Below are 22056 nucleotides of genomic sequence, written 5' to 3'. Positions count from 1 at the left end.
GGCCACAGCTACTCCCAGCAAAGAGACAAACCCACCCCTTCCAGTTTCATGGAGTTTTTATTAAAATATCATTTATAACTGGTACAGGTTGGCAGATGTTCTGTTCTTTCCCCAGAAGTGGCAGTGGAAGGGCCCAGAGAGGAGAACAAACGTGGTGCCCACGAGGGCAGATGGAGCCAGCACCGAGGGGTGACAGCCCCAGGGAAGAGGCAGAGAGAGCTGGGTCTCACCTTCTCCTGGGAGTGCAGGCTGGTGTTTAACGGGATAGCTGCTGCCACTACAGCCAGTCCTTTCCTAGGAACTGTAAAAATCCATGCCATTCTTGGTTCTGCTGTGAGGCCAGCTCCTGTTTGTGTGAGTGTTGTTAAAGCTCCTGCTGTGCTGCAGCAGCGCTGGCGCCGTGAGGAGCAGAGCAAGGACCGACACTCCTGGGGAGCCCTGAGGAGAACTCGGCTTGGGAGGCTCTGGAGAGAGTCAGGAATGGGGTCCACGCTCCAGGTGATGCCTCTTCTGCCCCTCAGGTGAGTGAAGGCACATCCCAGGTGCCTGCTGCTTTCATGGCCTGGGAAGCTTCTTTACTGCTGGAGACAGACCACACTGGGAAGGAAAGCAGCTCCAGAGTGAGCACACGAGGATGGTGCAGCAGCTTCTCTACCAGCAAACACTTCCTTGGCTCTGGAGCTGATGGCTGCTCCCTCAGAGTCCTGAAGCTCTCTGGGGACAACTCCACTGTCCCCAGGTCCATCAGAGCACCTGTGTCTTGCTCACACCTTGGGAAGAGCTCACCCATTCCCTTTGGGATTCCATCCAGTGGTATGGAGTTACTGCTGAAACCTTAAACAATATCCTACAACAGCCACATTGAGAAGTCTGAGTTCACTTACCACGTGTAACAAACCAAACAAAAGCAATAATTATGGAATTACAGGGTCACATTTTAATTCCTGAATTTTACAGTTCAGCATTAATATCACCACATGTATACAAATGGTGTAAAACAAGTACAGTGGTATCTTTAATACAAAATAAACTTCTGTTTTATGGAAAAAACTATACTTCATATCTACACAGACAGCCCATCTTTTCCAAACAAGAGCTAAAATTAAAACTAACTACAAAAATCTCCAAAACAGAGAAACTGCTTCAGTTTAAACTATTCCAGGAGAAATGGACCCATAACACGTATTACAAGTGATCTATGTGGTGGATTGCAGCTGGTTCCATCTTGAACATCTCTGACACAGTCGCTGGGAAATCTCCTCTCACTCAGTCATGATCTCAGATCACATATGGGCAAACTAACATTAAAATATTTACAGTTCATGTGCTGCTCTTGAAAATAAAACCTGGACTGTTTGCCTCTGTCACCTTGCCATGAACTCCCCTGTTCCTGTCACAGTTCACTCACCTATGTGGAATGTGCTTTTGTGTTTTAAAAAAGCAGCTTTTGTACCACCCCAGGTTCAGGTGCTGCTTGTGGATTCCATCTCCAAGCCCTCAAGGTGTTCTCCTGGCAATAATCCTGTCTTGGTCCAAACTGCTTTGGTGTTAAATGCTGCTCAGTCCATCACTGTGAAAAACCTGGGAGTGTTTGTTATTCCCACCTCAAGCATGGAGCTCCCAAACAGAGGAACAGCTGCTCCAAGAGGAGCAGCCCTTGGGACACGTGGAGCACGTTGGAATTCAGGCCCTGCCCAAGCTGTGGGATGTGCTGGGTGCAGCCCCACCATGACACAAGCAGCTCCTGCAGAGCCTTGGGAAGCCTCTGCTCCTTGCCATGGATATTTCTGGATGTCTCACTGACAAAACAAGCAAAACCTTCCGTTTTGAATCCAGCTTCCATTCTCTCCTCTTGGAAAATACAAATGAAAACTTCTTTGAACTGTTTTAAACAACTCAACATGCACTATAACTGCAGCGTCCCTCCCTCCAATCATGAGAAATGCAGTTTAGTTGGTAATAAATGGTCCCAAAATATGGATTGTTCTTATGCAAACAGAGTTAGTTTTCCCTTAAAATTTTTTTAAAAGAGGCATTGCTAAAAGAACACAACTGACAGCACCATTACAAAATTAAGATTACTGGGTTCAAAATTTAAGCTTGAATTTTTTTTCCTAGTTCTGTTAAACAATGGGGAAACCCTGCAATATTTTTAAAAAAGTGTTACCATACCTTTCCCTCCCCCTTTCCCTCCCGACACCTGAGACTTTCCTTGCTGAGAAGCCATCATCCAGGTTCTGAGAATACTAACCCACCTTTTTTTTTAAATTTTTCTTTTTTTTTGACAGCCTGAATGGCAGACTCCTTACTTTCTAGAAAGACATTAAGTTCCTTGGAAGATTTGTGTTTACAGAACTAACCCTTTCTAGCTGATACACCGAGTTTCTTTTGCTACTCCTTGTATTATCTTATGTACTCATGGGAGAAAGCTTTCTGATTCAGATTTTTTTTAGCTCTTAAAACAGTTGCAGCATTTGAAACCCCATAATAAAAGTTCTTATTCCAAAGTTTTGGTTTCTTTTATGAACCCAGACGAGGTCTTTTCCTTGGAGATGTCTCCTCCTCTTCATCATCATCTTCATCATCAGGATAATCCACTAGCCCAACTAGACTTCCCTGCCAATTAGAAAAGGAAAAAGGAAGTTTTTATATTGAAGAAGTACCTAGAAAGATGCAAATTTTGAACAAAACCTCCAGCCAACCCATCCAGGGCACTCCAGCCTTTGGCATTCCAAGTCTCATTTGTCTGGAAAATGGGTTTGAACCTCAAATTGCAAAATGTGCTGGAGCTTCCTCACTGCTCTGGGTCAGGACTGGGAATTGTTTAAAGACCACTTCCAGCCCAGTGGGACAGACACAAACTCCAGTGTGCAGGCTGACATCCCTTTGTGCTCAGCCTTAGGGTGGGCAATCACTCCCTGCTGCACCGTCCTGCAGTGCTCAGGAGCTCCGTGGCTGAGGACTCCAATAATGCCCAGCTCAGTCAGGCACCACCCAGGGCTCACTCACTGCATTTGCCTCCTCTAAAGCACTGGGCAATTCCCCAGCCACTAACAGAGGCACCAACAGAGCTCCCAAAAACCCCAATTTCCTGTGTACATCAGATACACAGAGCAGCAAGTGAGCAGCAACAAAAAGCAGAAACAGTGAAATGCAGAGGATGTGGGGTGAGACTGCACCAACAGAGTCCAGCCCCACTGAGCCTCCCCGGAGCAGTGAGGGATGCACTGCAGGGCTCAGGGTGAATTCATCCCCCCAGGGAGGTGCAGCTGTTCCCCACAGAGTTCTCCCACCTTGGGGGCTGGCACTGCCGGGCTCAGGGCCGTGCTCTTGGAGGAGGAGCCGTTGGAGCTGGCTGGTGATGTCTGAGCTGCCACGGATTTGCTGTTTGCACCGTTCGCACCGTTGGCTGCGCTGGCTGAGTGGGAAAAAGTGAATTTGAATCCCCCAGCTGAAGTCCTTTTTGGAAGATTCTCTTTGTCTTCACTCTCCTTAGCTGAGGGACAAACATTGTCACACTTAGGTATCAGCTGCACACCAAGGAGTACAATCCACATCACAGTGCAATCGCAGGAGACAGCCAGCAGGGGTTTTGGTTCCAATTCTGCTGCAATTCTCAGTTCCCCAACCAAGCCCATCCTGAGCCCACCAGCAGCAAACTGAGCAGGGCCTGGATGCTGAGGGCACGGGGACGTGGCTCACCTGGAGCACACAGGCACATTCAGAGTCCTGCTTTTGGGTACCATTTAAACTCCTTATTTAATCCTAAACTGGCTTGTGAAGACACATTGGGATGTCAAGACTCAATTACATGGAACACCCTGTGCTGCTGCTCGAGGTACAGAGCACAACCACAGGTGAGTGTGGGTGATACTGCCATGGAGCACTTCCAGTGCCAACAAGCTCAAACACAGTAAATACCTTTTTTAGTTTCCATAAATTTCTCATAGCTATCTGGAAAATCATCCTCCTGTTTTGACTTCTCAACTGGAGGTACAACAGCTTCGCCTTCTTCCTCTTCATCTTCATTGAACCACATTTCTTCATCCTCCTCCAAGGCTCTGGCATCCCTGCGGAATCTATTGCTACGCAATATGGATGGGACACTGTAAGAGACACACAGGGATCCCAGCTTGGCTGCTGCTTCAGGCTTCAGAAATGCCTCCAGAGCTTCCGAGGGAACTCAGTGCATTTGAGAGGGCAATGCAGCTCCAGCTCTGGTTCTGCCCTCACCCCAGACTCACCAACACCCCAGCTGATGATGAGCCTGACCGAATCCCAAATTAGAGTGACAGAGCAACATCTTGCTCTTCTCTTAGAGAGTCCTCTCTCTTCTCTAGAAACTCTCTAGTGTTAATTATTCCGACACTCTAGAGTTTTCTGACCATAACATTCATTCCACTGGCCAACATCAGCTCTGCTACACTTGGCCACAAGAAAAGGCAGATGGGGCTTTCCTCTAGTCCAAGAAGTTTTCACCAAGAATGAACCCCAACCCCAGTCCCAGCTCCTGCTGCCCTCTGGGAAAAGGAAAAAGCAAGGAGCAGAGCAGAGCAGCAGCCCCTGCCAGGCTCAGGACACAGAAACTGAGACCTACCTGTTCAGCTTCTGGCTTTGTCGATCCTTTTCCTGCTCGTATTTTGTCTTCAGTCCCTTGAAGGTCTGAACATACTCAATAGATTCAAGTGCATTATAGAAGTTTTCAACTATATGTGCAATAAGGGACTTAATATCTTCCTGCAGAAGAACAAAACAGGGCTTCAGCCTCAAATGGGCACAAGCAGAAGTTCAGAAAGCTTTTGAGTTTACCATGGAACGTAACTGATTTCTTGCCCAGAGCCAAAGCATTATTGTACAACATTATACAAATGTGAAGCATGAAATCAGATTTACCCTTAATAAATAGATGAGATTGAGAAATAATTATAAGGCTCCCCATAGAAACAGACAATGGACCCAGCAGCGTCCCAACTGTAATTGTGACATTTCAGTTAAACAAAGATATTTTATGTAGGAGAGCTGTGCCCTGTCCTCCCCACAGGCTCCAGCTCTCTCCAGTCCTCAGCATCTACAGCAGCTCATGTGGGACCAGGAACCTTTTAGTCAGTCTCTTACCCAATCAGGCAAACCCTACAATTCCTAATGTTCTTCTTGCTGGAAAAAACAGCAGCTACCATATCCTACAACTAAAAACCACCCTTCACTTTCACAGACCACGAAGATTGCCAGCAAAGCCTCCCACCCATGAAGGCACTGGCAGCAGTGGCCCAGGAGCTGCTGCAAGCCCTGGTTTCCCAAGGTGCCCCTGTGAGGGCTGCAGCTGCACTCACCACGCGGATGAACTCGAAGAGCTCGATGACAGCAGAGTTGAGCAGGTTGTAGCGCGTGCCGTTGTCCAGCAGGGCGTTGATCACGGGCTCAAAGAGGTTTCCCTTGGTGATGTAACGGTTGTAGAATTCATCCTTCAGCCCAATTATCCTCCTCATAAAGCGAAGAGCACCTGGGGGAAGAAAATTCAAGGAATTAACAACCACATGCCTTGTGGAAAGAACTGAAACCCCTCACGTTACCCAGAGGAAGATGGGCCCCAGTCATGGACACATTTTATGAAAAATCCTTTCCTTAGGATTTTTTCTCCTGAGAAGCTGAGAGGCCTCAGAAACAAAATGTAAACAATGGTTGTCTGCTGCTGTGGAATGCAACAGGTGCATCTTTGGCCTCATGTGGTTGTTTTTAATTAATGGCCAAACACAGTCCAGCTGTCTCAGACTGTCTCAGTCAGTCACAAGATTCTATTATCATTCCATTCCTTTCTATTCCCTGCAAGCCTTCTGATGAAATCCTTTCTTTTAGTATAGTTTTAATATATCATTTACTTTTAATATAATATATATAATAAAATAATAAATCAGCCTTTTGAAACATGGAGCCAAGATTCCCATCTCTTCCCTCATGCTGGGACCCCTGTGAACACCACCACAGGCCCCCAAACCCAGAGCATTGCAATCTCACCCACACCCATTAACACAAACCCCAAGTGTACACTGAACACCTTCCACACAGCCCCACCATGCCTGGAGGAAGGAAATCACAACAGCTCCATACTCACACAAGGCCAGAAATGTGTGTTTTGAATTCATCAATACCAGCACTCTTCTTAGCAAATCTTTGTTCATAATGTAATTCTTGATGTGATATGTGTGGTGTTCCACACAGAAAGTAAGCAGCTCCAAAATTAAGGCAAGTAGTTGTGCTGTTTGGTAATTATCTGCAAGAAAAAGGAACAATTTCAACTTTCAGTAGCAAGGTTGTCTAGGAGAAGAAAATCCCACTAACTTAGAAACAGATGAAAATGTTCCTTCAGCTGCCAGTTATTTCAAGTGAATCAAACATACTTTTTTCTTCAGTAAAAAGTATTAAAAGAAATAAAATATGAGCATGCCTTTTTTTTTTCTAATAGAGTACCATACACAGCACACAAGGCAAGTTTCAAAACTCAAAGTCAATTCAGACTTACCAGGACAAATTGTATTACTCTTAGTGGATCCAACTACTGCATCTGATAAAGAGAAAACAAAAAAAAATCAGAAAAAGGTTTTCAAAGCACTGTCAAGATTTAAAAGATGGGAATAAACCAACAATCAATTCTACCAAGTAATCAGATTTTTCATCAGATCAAATGTTTGTGAGCTACAGGGACATAAACACACAGCAGGAATGCAGCCAGGTGAGACTTCTGTATTTAATTTATCTTAGTTTTAAATCCATCTAGGTGAAAATGTATAACCTAAACCTTAGGAATATGATATAGAATAAAAGCACCAATCCTAAATTTTTCAAATACTGCATTAAAATGAGTGCAGTCTAATTTACAGACACTGCATTTTAATTACAGACACTCTCTGCTCTACAGGAAGTATTTTTAAATACAATTAACAATTGTACATTAGCATGATTAACATCAAGGAAGTGCAGCAAGCACCAGCACTGTCAGTCACTGCCAAACACTACAGGCCTGAAAGGAAGAAAAAGAAAATGGAAATATTCAGTACCTTTTTCACATTTATCCTCTGATGTATTGGCCAGAAGTGGAGCAGTGAGAACGTGCATACAATGGTTATAGAAGAAATTGAGAAATTCACTCTTTTCTGTTTTCTAAAACAAAAATAACTCTATTAAACACTGGGATTTATACACAGGCTTTTAAATAAGAAATAACAGTAACACAGGAAACAGCCCATACAAAATTCTAGTGGCTCCTTCAGGTCTGCCTGTATACCTGTTGGGCCTGCAGGACTGTGTTCAAGGAAGATCAGTTTTTGCATTTTGGGAGAACTAACCAAGCTCACCATCACCAAAAGATCCCCACCATGCAAATATCTACTAAAAAAACATCAACTCAAAAAGCTTGACAAAACTTTTGTTAGTAAACACCTGCCCAACGGCCCAAAATGGAACCATTAAGCTTATTTCTGGCTTGTTTGAATTCAGTATCAGGGCAAACACAGAGAATGTCAGGTTTTCAGCTCTGCTGAGACAGTGCAGCATCTGTGCCCCCACACCTCCTTACATTGGCTGTGGCCAGCATGTTCTCCGGGTCAATCAGAGTTCTCAGCAGCCCCATTAACTGCACAGCTCCCCCCAGCTCCGGGTCTGTGTCACAGATCATCTGCTCAATCACCACGTTGATGAGGAGGATGTCCTGCAGAAAAATCCCAGACACACACACCACCCAAGTTAGACACAGTTTCAAGAGTGGAAAGTCATTTCCATAGTCTCTGTAATTTTTTGAAGACAATTTTAAATTAAACTGAAGAATTGAGAGTTGCATTTGGATACAGAAATTCTGGCAAGCACAACCCTCCACACTTACAACTCTTGTTAGCCAGAGTTCCAAAACTGTAAACCCATACAACAGCAACATGCTCAGAGATGTCTGTATATTAAACCTACTTTTTCCTGTACTTCTAGAGGTTTGTTTTGCTGTTTTATTTGTTTCCTCCTTGCCCAAAGACTCAACAAACTACAAACCACTGGGACTTACATCATCACTCTGCTGGGCCTCTTGCATCACAAATTCTCGGACCATGGATGGGCTAAATTCTACTAGATAAGAAAATATATCTGTAGCAGCAGATCTAACTTGCAGATCATCCATTCCCTGATAGAGAGAAAAATTGATTAGCAAGAAAAAATTAAGATGGTATTTATTATCAAGTAAAGCTGAAAGTAATAGGTAGTTTTAAGTTTTGGGAACATCTCATTACCAGAGTTTCTATGAGAAGCACAGTAATAGGGTTACAGAAAAACAACAATAAACCAGCAAAATGAATTGCAATGTTCAGGCAGCAACAGCTGTTCCAACCACAGGAGTGAAAGAAATTCTGTTTTCCCACTGCTGATTAGGACAGATTAATCTGCTAACGACAGGATTATGGGATCTTTTGGGAGGAACCAGCCAACAGTTCAAGATTATCTAAAAATACTTCTTGGGCCCTGGGCCAGCAACAACCACAACAACAATCCAGCTGCACAAAGAGCCTCTGCCAGTTTTTACACCCCCTTGTCCCAGGGACTGTGCTGATCACAGAGTGAGAACACCCAGAGCAGCCAGGTCAGGTACCTCAGAGCTGGGGCAGCCTCTGTACTGGGAATGCTCCAATCAACTCCCACTCCCAAGAGAACAAAACTGACACTGAGGGGCTCAGCAGAGCCAAAACTGCCTCAGTGGCTGCAGTTCTTCTACTTGTTTAAAATCAGCTTCAAGTTTCACTCACCATTACAATTTCAAGAGCTGGAAGAATTCCCAACTTTGCCAAAGTTTTGAAAAACGCATCTCTGTTCTGAGGTTGTAACGTCTGAGAAAAGGCGCAGAATTCCTTGAAGAAGTTCACCTGTCACACAGGGAAAGGGAATTTGAGCATTTGGGTCAGAAAACTCTCTGAAAGGACCAAACAGTCACATTTTGGGGCAGAGTTTGTGTACAGAAATCCCTCAGGGACTGCAGGAGAGTTTCCCTCTGACCCAGAGCCCTGGAGGCAGCACAGGGGCTGGCACTCACCAGTTCACACCGTTTGTCATCGTCTGTAGCTTCGTCTGTCAATTGTGCAAAAACTTCTGATAAAAACTTCTCGTCTTCCTGTGTAACACACAAAAGGAGCACACCTTACACAGAGCCTCTGGGAAACAACTTCCACCCCTACAGGAGTCAACTCTGCAGAAAGTCCAGCTTTCCATCCAATTCATCCCAAAGAGACAAATGCCAGAGCACACATCCAGTGGGATCTCTCCCAGGGCACTGTTTAAGCATTCCCTCTGAGCAGCAGCAGCAGCTCCAGGAGAGCAGAGCCAGGTGAAGCTGAGCTCAGTGATGGTCCCTAAAACTGCAACTACAAAGGGACAGCCAAGGGACAGCTTTGCAGCCATGTCCCCAGTACCTTACTGACAATAAAACAACCTCTCCCACATGCTCTGCTTTGCCAAGCTGGGAAACTTTATGTACTGTTACTGGGTTTTCACATTCACATCCTCTGTTACCAAGAGATATTTCAGCATATACAGGAACACCTCACTTCTTGCAAAGCATTTCGGTTACCCCATAAGATCAAGAGGTACTCAAAACCCAGGGTGAACATCAGCATCTCTCAAGGGTTCAGGCACTTTCTGTCCTTTCACATTGAAAACAGTGTTGGAGTTCTCTCAAATTCAAATGTTTCTGTTACCTTATAAAGACAATATAAATCTTACAGCAAACAGTAACATGCTACAGCTGTACAAAATTTTGCATCACTGAATCACTTCAACTCAAACTTGTGCATTGAACAAAAATGAACAGAACAGCAGCATTCCAAAAAATATACATGAACTTTACATTGCATAACACAGAGTGTGCTTACCTCTCTATTTTGCTGTGTGCTGTCACTAAAATCTGTCTGCTTTATTACAGTAACAATACAGAATTTTTACAGTTACAGCAATGCCAACCAAAAACTGGCAAAAAAACCCTTTTCCTGACAATTTTCAAATGTGGGGATAGAAGTGCTTTACAAACAAATGATACATGGAATCAACATCACAGGGAGTGCAACATACACAGATTTAGTAGTTTATTTTAAGCTTTGCTGGCTTAAACAGCTTAATTAAGCCTGGTACAAAAAAAACCCCAAAGCACACTACAATCAACAGCAGATAGAGTAGGAAATCCCTACAGTGCTAGCTGAGCACAGAAACATCTCCTGCCTGTCTAGGGCTGCTGTGTCCTGAAGCAGGGGATGGATGGAAGGATGGATGGAAGGATGGATGGAAGGATGGATGGAAGGAAGGATGGATGGAAGGATGGATGGATGGATGGATGGATGGATGGATGGATGGATGGATGGATGGATGGATGGATGGATGGATGGATGGATGGATGGATGGAGGTTCCTTTCCCACATGGCAGCCCCAGCAGCAGCACTGGGCTCTGGTGCTCTGTGGCACGTACAAAGGAGCTTTGCTGCCTGGCAAACCCAATCTGCTGCTGCTCCTCTAAACTGCCTCCTCCAGGGAGCTTTGCCAGTGTATTTGGGGTAACAGGACGTCCCATGTGTTCCCCAAACCCAAAGGAGATTTGGAGTTCTTGTGCCCAACAAGCTGATTTGCACCACAGGCCTGTGAAAGCACTCCTGGACCTCAGGTCCCCACGAGCTCAAGTGGGAATTTTCCTCAAGTGTGCTGTAACATCTTTTCCATGTGTGCTTCTTCTCAACCTGTAATTCTCAAGGGTCAGCATTATCTGTGAATCACCACACATCTCATTTACAGGCTACAGAATCAGCAGGCAAACCTGGGTGCACATACTCCATCTATGATGGCAAACCCAGCAAGGAACTGTCAGAGAATTTCAGAACCTTCTGCAAGGAGCACTCCCGGTAACAGCAAATCTGAGTTCTCTGTTACTGCACAATTAAATATTCAGTACTACAGAGCCCCAATGAAAAAAACAAACTCTATACTTAAAAATCTCTAAATGCAAACAGGACTGTGGTGTCAGGAGCATAATACTGAATTTATTTTTAGTTTTTGAAAATATATGCAAAAGAATTTAAAGGAAAATCTTTAACACAAAGTTAATAATTTCGCAAGAGATTTAATTTTTTGTTTCTTTCTGCTATTAAGCCACAAAAACAGTAGAAAGAAGCCAAATAGCATACTCATGAAATTCTCTGGAATTACTGTTTTATTTTCCAGTCCTTTATTGAACTCTTTACCATATTTCACCCATATCTGAACTCATTAACATATTCAATATGGATGTTATGGATGTCCAGTGCCCCTTTCTCTCCACCATTTTTACTCCCTTCCTCTTTTCCTCAACTCTTGGTGTTTCACAGAGCCTCTCCACAAGAGTATGGGGTGAGTATGTGATGTACCCTACACAAATGGACCATTTTTGGACACAGATAAACAGAACAAAGCCACCTGGGTACCCATGAAAACCCCAAAATGCCATGAATTCACCCAGCTCTTCACTGAGGCTCCTTCTAGGGTCCCAACCACCTTGGAGCCTCTTCTGCCTACAAAGTGTGCAGGACAGTTTTCCATTAAGTAACAGCTAGGTTATTTATTAATTAATACTTCTGGATATCTGTATGAAACAAAAACCCAGCAACCAGTTACCTAATCTTTAAGACAACAGGAACATATGAAATTAGTACCATGATGAAACAGCAGTGCAACAGGAATGGTTCTGAACATGCTCTTTAGAATCACAGATCCAGAATTTGTCACAAAACCAGCACAATGTCCCTAATCCAGAATACAACAAGTTTCCTGTTCTCTAAATACCTACACAAACTTGACCAAAAATTGTATATTGCTTGGGAATCAAGGAGAAAAATCTTCAGCTTTACAACCCATTAAAAATATTATTATACTCACCTGAAATGTACCTCTTCAAAATACAAAATCAAAGGTATCAGAGAGCAGGGCAAACATTCAAAACATTGTGCAAATGATGTGTGTGATTAACTGCAATCCATTTTGAAACTACAGCTACAGGTATCTACAAACAATCCATCCAGACCATATGAAGAACCACTTACCTGCAACATACTGACAATCTCAACTTTGTTGAAGAAAATAAAGGAAGTGAGGGTAGAAAGAAAATTCTCTTCAAAAACAGATGGTGTCGGGAGGATGATGTCCTGAATATACTGTACCCTGTAAGTCTGGTGGATTTTTTGCCTGAGTTCAGAGTCTGTAATAGGAATAACCTCCTTAAATTTTGCTGTTTTGGTCAAGAACTCCCTGTGCCGTTTTGGCTGAGCCAAAGAAGGATCATACTCCAGGCATCCAACCACATCCATGATGCACTCATCAGAGAACATCACCTCAAACAGAGTTGCTTTGTTGAGGAACAAAATCCCTCGAATAATTTCATACAAATGATGCAAACCCTCGGTGTTCTCTAAATTCTCACAGACTTGGAAAAGCTGCAGCAGTTTTTTAATGTAGCCCTCGTTCTCCAAGGCCAGGGCCAGCTTTTCCCTGCGGATGGGTGAGGAAAGAACAGAGGTAACTAGGTCAGCAATCTCTTCAAGTTTGTTGAGCTCACAAGTAGGAAGGTCAATCAGAGGACTGGTTTCAGGCATCTCCTCGATGTGTTCCTCTTCTGACTCTATCAGGTCCTGCGTGACTTCCACTGAAGGATCCTTACCCTGAACCTGAGGGAAGAGTGCACACAGTTACTGTCTGATCCCAAAAATGAGCAGGTCAGGAACCAAAGTAACAACACATCCCAGCTGCAGTGGGATCTGAGCTCTCTGGTTCTTACAGCACATTTGCAGTTCCACAGCACCCCAACAAGCTGCTTCTTCCTCTACCTGAGGCCAGCTGGGAGAAGGACAATTAAAGCCTGGAACTCTGGCAGTCCCTTTCTAATAAACACAATCACACCAACGGCCCCAGAACACCGACCACCTGAGTCTCACCATTACAGGGATTTTACCAAGGCCTGACATTCAGTCATGAGAATAACAGCTGGTGCTCTAAGCAGGAGCAATTTAAGACCTTGCACAGAAAAGAACAAATATTTGCTTGCTTTACAAGCAGGTTTAACAAGGATGCACAAATACATCAAGTCACAGAGACACTAAAACACCTGGAAAAACAGCATGTTTCAATTTACTGTACCTGGCAGATTTTTTCCCAAATTTCATCACAGCCAGCTTTTTCTTGGAAACTCAGTGCTAAATCATAGTTCTCTGCTTCTGACCAAACAATCAGGGTGTCCTGTTTGAGATAAAACCAAGAAAGTTAATAAATTGTTTCTGAAACAGGTCTGCAGTACATATTAACTTCTACTCCTTTAAAGCCAATGTCTACAAAAGAAATAAATTTAAAGTTACATTTGTCAAAAAAACCAATAAAATGCTAAAATATTATCTAACCCATTCTGCCATACATGAACTTTCTTTCTTGTTATTTTATGACCACTACCTAAGACAAAACACATTTAAAGATACTATTTTTCATATCCAAGTCACTTATGATGGCATTTTTCTGCAAGATACATTTTTTGAGACAACAGCCTTGAAATGGGAATGCACACACTAGATTAAGAAAACCTACAATATAACAGGTTAAGTATTTTCATATTCAGTAAGATTAAAACAAATCCTCCAAGATTTCAGCTTTTCCCTCAGAAAGTGTTTATATCTAAGTGAGACATAATGCCTAGTTAATGTTCAAATATTCCTTTCTGAATTAAAAGCCTTACAGCCCGAATAATACAAAACTCCCAGGTTCTTACTGAAGTTACAACCATCTTGCCAGTTATTGACATTTGAGCCAGGTTTTCCTTCTGTTACTATTGCCTCCATCAATTCCATTTGTGCACTTGCACAGCAGACCTGGAAGTTTTGATGGAATTTCTGAACAGGCTAAAATGGTTTTGGCAGAGGCTTTATTAGGACACTTGCTGCTGTCTTGTAAGGAATGCAAGCCTGTACTTCAACTTCATATATTCAGTTGAATATTTATTCAAGGCAATACAGACTGGTTGTGGTTTAACCCAGCTGCCAAGGAAGTCCCACAGAGCTGCTCATTCACTTCCTCCCACCACTGGGATGGGAAGGAGAATCAGGACAAGGTGAAAGTTCTGTTCTTGAGGTAAGAACTGTTTCAAAAATGAAATAAAGTCAAATATAATGAGCTATTATAATAGTTACAGCAAAAAAAGGAAGGGGAAGAAAGGAATAAACTCTGACAGGTAAGTGATGCTCAGCAGCACCTGAGCAGTGATTGGCCCCTCCTGGCCACCCCCCAGTTTATCCCTGTTATCCCAGTATGGAACATCCCTCTGGCCAGCTCAGCTGTCCTGGCCAGGTCCCTCACAGCTCCCTGGGCAGCTCCTCAGAGCCAGAGCACGGGGAACTCACCAGTCCTTGCCTGAAGGGAAGCCCTGCTCAGCACCAACTCCAGCATCCCTGTGCTGTCAGTGTCATTGTCACCCTAAACCCAACCACAGCACTGCACCAGCTGCTGGCATGGAATGAACTCTGTCCTAGAGAACAGTTCCCCATCCTACAGCAAACTCATCTTCATATAAAAATATCCAAACTGAGCAGCTCTCTGCTAACTATCCAGAATATTTGATGAGCTCCAGCAAAACAGTTAAACATTCCAAGTTTGACTCCCTGAACTGTTACCACAGATTTTTAAATACTGAAGTGTTTTTTAAACACTTGCTTAATGGTCAGTAAGGTAATTAATTCCCACATTTACAACATTCAATATTCACCACACAACTCATCAAGGCTGGTTAGGTCTTTAGACCACTTTTAGTGAACACAAAATATTAAGAGTGGCATCTTTAAGCTCAGTAAGGAAACCCAAAGAAACACCTGATGATATTCCTTAGGAAGCTTCAGGGGCAGTAAGTTTGTAAATGCATTATCTGGGCTTACACAGGTCAGGGAACACTCCTCTACTTCCAGACTGACATCTGGGAAGGACTGCTGGCATGGGACAGCAGGTTCCCTCTCCATCAGCAGCTATTTGGAGAACACACATCTGTGTCTCAACAAACACAACTCCCAGCTGCCACAGCTACCACTGGAACATCAGTGAACATCAGCAGCACTGATACAGCATTAATTCTTCATTTCTACAGCAATCCTAATTCCTCAATACCCATGGGGAGTTGTATCTTGGAGGTTTTGGCTTTGCCCTTTTTTTTCTTTGAAAATAAAGTTCAGAATAACATCACCGTCGACAAATGCCTACCAATAGATCCATTTCCTTCTCCCAAAATAATCACAGGCCACACTAAAAACTATGGAATTTGCACAGACAATTTTTTTCCTTTCTTACTAATTTTTACACATTTCTTTAGAGAAAAAGTTTCCCTGTTGTGGAAAGAACAGGATTCAATGAGTGAACAGAGTTCACTGTGGTTTCAGCACTGTTGTGAGTTGTTTATTTATATTACAGTGTCCTATATTACACTTGCACTTTTCTCCTACAGAGAAATATTAACAGGGAGCCTCTCTGCTGTCAGGCTCCACTCACAGCTGGTCCAAGCTCTTGGAGCTGACATGGTTTTCATTCCCAGCTGTCCCCCCTCATCTCCAGCCCAGGACCTCTGGATCTCTGTATTTACCTTGTGCCATTTCACAGTCAACAACTCAACTGGGCTTCAAGGGAAAAATAATAATTGTCAACTGCATGCATTGAAAAGCTTCATCAGCTCCCTGATCTGGGTCTTGTTCAGAGATTAATAAAACAATAATTCTTAAGTACAATTTGAAGGCTGTTACAGAATTCCAAATCTGAAATGTTTACCTTGAAACATTCTGTGCAAGTGCTGATGCCCTGACACTCAAAATCAATGCACTGCAGGTAAGCTGAGCCTCAGAGGTGCTTCACTGAACAAAGAAGGACACACACACTCACACACTCAGCAGCCCTATTCCATAGCCCAGGATGATTCAAGTAAGAGAATTAATGCAGTAACTTAAAATGACTCCAGGCACCCAGGGACTGCAGTCAAAAATTTGTGAAAATTCTCCAGTTCCTGAATGGTACTTGTTACAATCTGTACTGCCCACACAAAGCAGAAGTTATATAAGCTTTTCCAAAAATATTTCAGAAAGACTGAAAGATGGTTTCAACAGAAAATAATTGTCCAAAACCAATATAAGACGTACTCATCTGGCACACACTTCCTGCATGACCTCAGACAACCCACAAAGAGCAGACAGACAGACACCTTCCAGGCCAGGCTCCACCACTCCCACCTGCTCAGAGGCCATGCTGCTCCATCCATGAGCAATAGCAACGTTCCTTAATTCACTCAAGCACCATAAAGGCAAAAGAGATTAATTCTGAACAAAAACTGAAACTGAGAGTTGTTCAAACCCTTCTCCAGTGCTGGTGTGCACAGTGCCTGCTCCTCCACCCCTCCATGTTCCTGCACCACATCCCCATGCCAGGAGCAGTGTGGGGAACACGTGGGGATGAAAGGAATCCAGCAGGAAGACATGTTTCAACTGACTCAGTCACACATCCAACCTGCCTCTGGATGAACCAGGAGTGAAGAAACCCTCTGGCAACTGCTGGGGCTGGCTGCAACAGCACCCCTGCAAATGTGATAAATCCTGGCCACCAGGAACTCCTAGTCTGCCTTGAGCAAAGCGTTCTGTGGTCACACAGTGATGGAAACTCTGGCAAAAACAGGATCTGCACACGAGCTCCATCTCAGAGCTGCAAACAGAGCACACCCAAGCAAAGGTAACAGCAGAAGGCAGCACTCCCTGTAAGGATTTCTGCAGCAGCTCCATTTCTTCAGCCATGGACTGGCTCTCCTGCCAGCTCTGCCAAGGAACAGTAACCTCAAGCAGAGGCTGAAACATCACATGGGTGTGGTGGAACCTTTAAAAGCACTCCTGCCAGAGCCTCCAGAACACATCTGAGCCTGCCCTCTGGCTAACGAGGGGTGTCCAGCAGAGGTGTGTAACTCCCAAAGCCTGTGCCCCAAAATCCAGGGGGACCTGAAGCTCTCCAGGCTCTCATGTTTCTGCATTCATCTAACTAGAGATAATTTACATTGTACGCTGAGCAGCTTGGCACCTGTCTGACCCATCCAAGCTGAATTTCCCTAGAGAAAGGGAAAGTTGTGATGACAGTGTGCCCAACACCTGGGCAGAATGAACTCCCCAGGAACCACAAGTAGGACTGGAGCAGGAGGTAACAGGCCTGTCCTGTTTGGGGTTAGTCAACAGCTCCAGCACTAACAGTGCAATACTGGAAGTCACAGACTGATGCACAGCACCAAAAAATCAGTGCTGGTTTCCTTTTTTCACAGGACACTGTTATGCAAACCACAATGAAGAGTTAAGCACCCTCTGAGTCCAGTCAAGTCATTTACATGACAGATGTGCAGGCAGGGCATGCTTCTGCTTCTTTTCCATCCAGCTGCACCACCCTGCAGCCTTCCCCAGATCCAAGGCCATCAGCTCCCCAGATCCAAGGCCATCAGCTCCCCAGATCCAAGGCCATCAGCTCCCCAGATCCAAGGCCATCAGCTCCCCAAAGCCAAGGCCATCAGCTCCCCAGATCCAAGGCCATCAGCTCCCCAAAGCCAAGGCCATCAGCTTCCCAAAGCCAAGGCCATCAGCTCCCCAGATCCAAGGCCATCAGCTTCCCAAAGCCAAGGCCATCAGCTCCCCAGATCCAAGGCCATCAGCTCCCCAAAGCCAAGGCTATCAGCTCCCCAAAGCCAAGGCCATCAGCTCCCCAAAGCCAAGGCCATCAGCTCCCCAAAGCCAAGGCCATCAGCTCCCCAGATCCAAGGCCATCAGCTCGAGGACAATGCTCTGGGTCAGCTAAAAGCTGCACAAGGTTGTACAAACCTTAAGGAGCAAACAGTGAAGAAAAAGCCTTCTGCCACATGAACACAAAAGTGTAAGTATCAGAAATAAAGCCAGCCAAAATAAACCTCAGCTTGAGTGTTTCTAAACTATGATCTACCTTTTCCACAAGAGAAATGGTAACAAAAGTTACCTAAGTCACTTAAAACTGCTACCATTTAAGTAAAAAAGGCCTACAATTAACCAGTTGTACTTTCAGGAAGCAGGGTGTGAAGGGAAGCATTTTAAAACTTTACAGCAACAAAATCAGCATTTATATTTCACTCTGTATAGGTTTCCTGCAGTAAACAGGAAGCAGTTCAAGACTCTTGGCTTCTGGAGCTCTGCAGAGCTCCTTGCTCAGCATGGCCCCCCAGGAAAGCCTCCAGCCACCAACCCCTAACCAGTGAAGAGCAGAAGCCACAGACAGCAAACAGCCCCTGGAAAGGCTGGCCCAAAGCTCCACCTCACTCCTGACCCAAAGGGAGCCAACCCACGTCCACAAGATAACAAAGTCTCCTTCTCACACTCTCACACTGTAACTTGTCACTATAACAGAACCCTCAAAGATGTGTCCCTCTGTGACTTAGGAAGAACAAAATTACTTTTCTACAGAGCTGAAACACTCCTGGATACCATAAGGATAAAGAACAAGTATCAGCCACTGAAGGAACAGAGACTCTACTGTAGAACAAAGGAGCAGAGAGAAAAAACTCCAGAAAACCCATGAGAACAATGCAGGCAGAGACATCAAAAATGCATGCTGAAAAAGGGAAAACAATAAAAGCAAAAGAGATTCAGTAAGCTGATTTTTTTCAGTGGATGAAACAAAAATAACCTATTAACACAGCTCCCAAGAGTTTTACTTTGTCTTGCAGGAGGTTTACTCCTAGGAAAGGCAACTCTCACCATGGCTTGTGGCCTTACCCAGGACAGCAGGAGCCTTCAGGGCTAAAAATAAAAACTAAACAGCAACAACAAAGAAAGGAGTCCCACAAAGACAAATTCCTTCATGTTATTTCCAGAAAAAGAACTCAATAAATAAATAAATACACTTCAACAGAGCTGGTCAAAGTTTTGCCTCTCTAATTTTGCAATTATTTCAGATGGCCTAGCATGGCAGACAAAAGTTACACATACATGTTTCCAACTATCCTTCCTGTAATGATTTCAATATTTCTCCAAATTGCACATATTATCTTCAAAGCCTAAAGTCCAAAATGTATTTTTCTAGAAGACCCACATAATAATTTCTAGAAGGCAAAGTGATCAACACCCAGAGGCTTTTCAACAATTTTTTCACCTCTAAAAAACACCTATAAATTTTTTTCACCTATAAAAACCACCCTCAATAACTGCATGTCCTCCTGCTTTTCCTTTTTCCTGAAAAAATGCAGTTACTCCAAGCACAAAACAATTCCTCAGCACCAGCAACCAGAGATAGTAAAGCCTAGCAATAATACTTGCCTGCTGTTTTTGATATGCAGTATTTGGATTTATCTTCGATTCTAACAGTAGTGAACCTGAAAAAGGTATGAAGAGAGATTTACTGAATCCAACAAAACAAACATCTCCACACATCTCACACCACTGCCCACGTGCCAGCCAACAGACTCTCAGCTTAATCCAAATCTCACAGAAAATCCACAAGAACCGCCTCCTTTAAATATAATTTCCTAAAATAAGCCAGGTAAGATAAAATTCAACAGGAATATCCCTACTAAAATACATTTTTCTCCTTTATTTTAGTAGAAAATCCACTGTAGCACTCCTTTCTCCTGAAATCTGGTGCAAGAACCAGCTATTTTGATGGAATTTTAGGCCAACTATAGAAATTCCAGCGGGTAATGTGCTGCCCAGCATAAAAATGTTTTTGTCCAGAGCAGCCACGTGGGCCACTTGCTTTGACTCCCTTCAGCTGCCCTGCAGAAGTGAATCACCCAGCTACTATAAACGCAGGGACTTCATCTTGTGTATGCAAGCAGTGTATGTCTCCTGGCAACAGCTCCGGAGCAATTTATACCAGTCTTAGGTGGTTTATTTAGCACATTAGCACCTGTCGGCTGACAAAGTGGGCAGCACGTACCTCCCCCCTCTAAAAAAGACCCTTTAAGGTGACTTTAAAGTGCAATAAAACACAAGGGATGCCACCCGACTGGAACACAAGCAGGGAATTCCTGAGGAGAAAAAGAGCGACAAACAAACAACTTTTGTTTTTCACAGCGGTAAGGAAGGGAAGAAAAGAGCACCTGAAAAGCAAAGGATATTGCTGTGAAAGAGAACAAAATGTCCTCACATGTCACGGCTTCAGCTCTGCTCGGGCCGAGGAGCTGCAGCTGGCTGGGTAACAGCGTGGAGCTGGGTCAGGGAGGTTTAGGATGGATATCAGGGAAAGGTTCTCCCCCAGAGGGGGGTCGGGCACTGCCCAGGCTCCCGGGGAATGGTCCCGAGGCTGCCAGAGCTGCAGGAGAGCCTGGATAACGCTCTCAGGGACACGGTGGGATTGTTGGGAGCCCCGTGCAGGGCAAGGAGACGGACTTCGATGATCCCGATGGGTCCTTTCCAGCTCAGCACATTCCAAAATTCTATCAACTGGGAGGGGGAAAGTCTTAAGACCACGGTAGCAAACGCTGCTGTGGCTTGTGTGGTAAGGAAACTTCACACGATCCGCAAGATAAGGGAAGGCACGGAGAGTGGAAATAATAACAACAATAGTCCTCTGGGGTGTCCCAAGGGAAGGCACCACCAGCCGAGCCCGGCGATGGTGGGGGGCGGCCCCGGCGGTCGGGGCCCGGAGCCGGGCGTGGGGCGAGGGGAAGCGGCCTGGGCAGCCCCGGCCACGCTCTCACCGTCCGACTCGGCGCGCACCAGCAGCGACATCCCCTTCAGCCGCTCCACGTAGCTGGAGGAGACGTGCCCGGTGCCCCTGTCGTCCCATTGCCGATCCTCGTTGAGCGTGTAGACCTTCACCCGCCGGCGGGTGTCCGACATGGTGCAGCCCCGGGCCCGCTCCGCCTCCGCGGGGGCGATGGAGCGAGGGCGCCGGGGAGCAAGCGGGGCCGCCGGGCCGCTCAGGGGCACCGCGGGGCCTTTAGCGCGCCGCTTCCCATGGCGAGTCAGCGCCCCCACGCCCCGGCCCGGGCCTCGCTGGCGCCGCTCCGCCTCAGCAGCTACTACAGCGCCGCCGCCATCTTGTAACCCGGCTCGGGCCGCCTTTCTCTTCCTCCCCGCCCGGGCACGGGCTCCCCTCGCAGGGGCTACGGCGGCCGCCCGCTGCCGCCGCGCCGCCGACGGGACGGCGGCCACAGGGGCGGGGCCGCGGGGCGGGGCCCGCGCGCTCTCCCTCACGGCGCCGAGGCGGGAACGGGGAGGGGGCGACAAAATGGCGGCTGCCCTCACCCGCAGCGGGGTGTGGGCGCAGGGCTGTCTTTGCACATCTTAGGCGTCTTAAGGGCTGACATGTTCCCCCTAAAAAACGTAATTTTCTTTTTTCCTTTTTTTTTTTTTTTTAAGTCTGTCTACAAGCTGGTGCCACAGCTGAGGAAACGCACGCCTCTCCCCCTCACGCCACAGCAAGTGCCACCCACCGCCGCTACACAAAACGACGGGGGAGCTCCGCACCCCGGCCAGGGTAAATTGAAACAGCACACGCAATTGAAACAGAGTTTCAATTTTTAAGAAGAAAAGGTGTCCCCTGCATCACAAAACGGCAGAAAGGTTAGTGAGCAGCATCTCCTTACAGCAGCAGCCATACTGTAGCACGCCGTCTGTGCCTGCTTTGTATATCTCCACACAAGGCTCGAAAGCTAAACTGAAGGTAAAGCTTCACAAAAGAGAGAAATGTGCTTAATTAACCCTCACACACAGCGTACAATTTAAGACAGACCACTTGCCAAGCATCGTGGAGTCTGTATGTAAAGTTTTCAACACTAAATACCATCAAAAGTGTTCAGGGAATAGAGCTGTGTGAAACAGCGGGAAACCGGGGATGAGGAAAAGCCTGACTGTGTCTCCAAACCCAATTTTTGAGGCTCTGAAGGGAAGGAAGGAGGGAGGACAAGTTCTCCTGAGGCCAGGGTGTGCCCCGTTCCCAGACAAAGCCAGACTTTCCTGGTTCTTGCCTCACGGTGAAAGCAGTCACACCGGTAGGGCTCCTATTCACACC

General features: G+C 45.4%; 1 protein-coding gene across 3 annotated transcripts; it reads right to left on the bottom strand.

Moving 5' to 3' along the window:
- Positions 1-84: 84 nt before the first annotated feature.
- On the bottom strand, positions 85-21103 carry PPP4R3B (protein phosphatase 4 regulatory subunit 3B). Of its 3 annotated transcripts, none has more exons than XM_058801257.1 (16): positions 20741-21103; positions 19359-19414; positions 13174-13272; positions 12084-12704; positions 9062-9139; positions 8778-8894; positions 8045-8161; positions 7571-7702; positions 7053-7155; positions 6518-6559; positions 6110-6268; positions 5331-5500; positions 4598-4737; positions 3922-4106; positions 3294-3496; positions 85-2616 (listed from the first exon to the last, which is right to left on the bottom strand). In XM_058801257.1, the coding sequence occupies exons 1-16, from the start codon at positions 20880-20882 to the stop codon at positions 2521-2523; spliced, it is 2460 nt and encodes an 819-aa protein (XP_058657240.1). In that variant the 5' UTR covers positions 20883-21103; the 3' UTR covers positions 85-2520. The 3 variants fall into 3 exon arrangements, with proteins under 3 accessions (XP_058657240.1, XP_058657243.1, XP_058657241.1); XM_058801260.1 differs by having other exon boundaries at positions 3294-3418; XM_058801258.1 differs by having other exon boundaries at positions 20760-21073.
- Positions 21104-22056: the final 953 nt, after the last annotated feature.

This window comes from Ammospiza caudacuta, chromosome 3, assembly GCF_027887145.1.
Source record: "Ammospiza caudacuta isolate bAmmCau1 chromosome 3, bAmmCau1.pri, whole genome shotgun sequence".
In the NCBI taxonomy this organism is placed as follows: Eukaryota; Metazoa; Chordata; class Aves; order Passeriformes; family Passerellidae; genus Ammospiza; species Ammospiza caudacuta.
The sequence above is the reverse complement of the archived record's forward strand: the minus strand, read 5'-3'. Positions and strand labels throughout refer to the sequence as shown.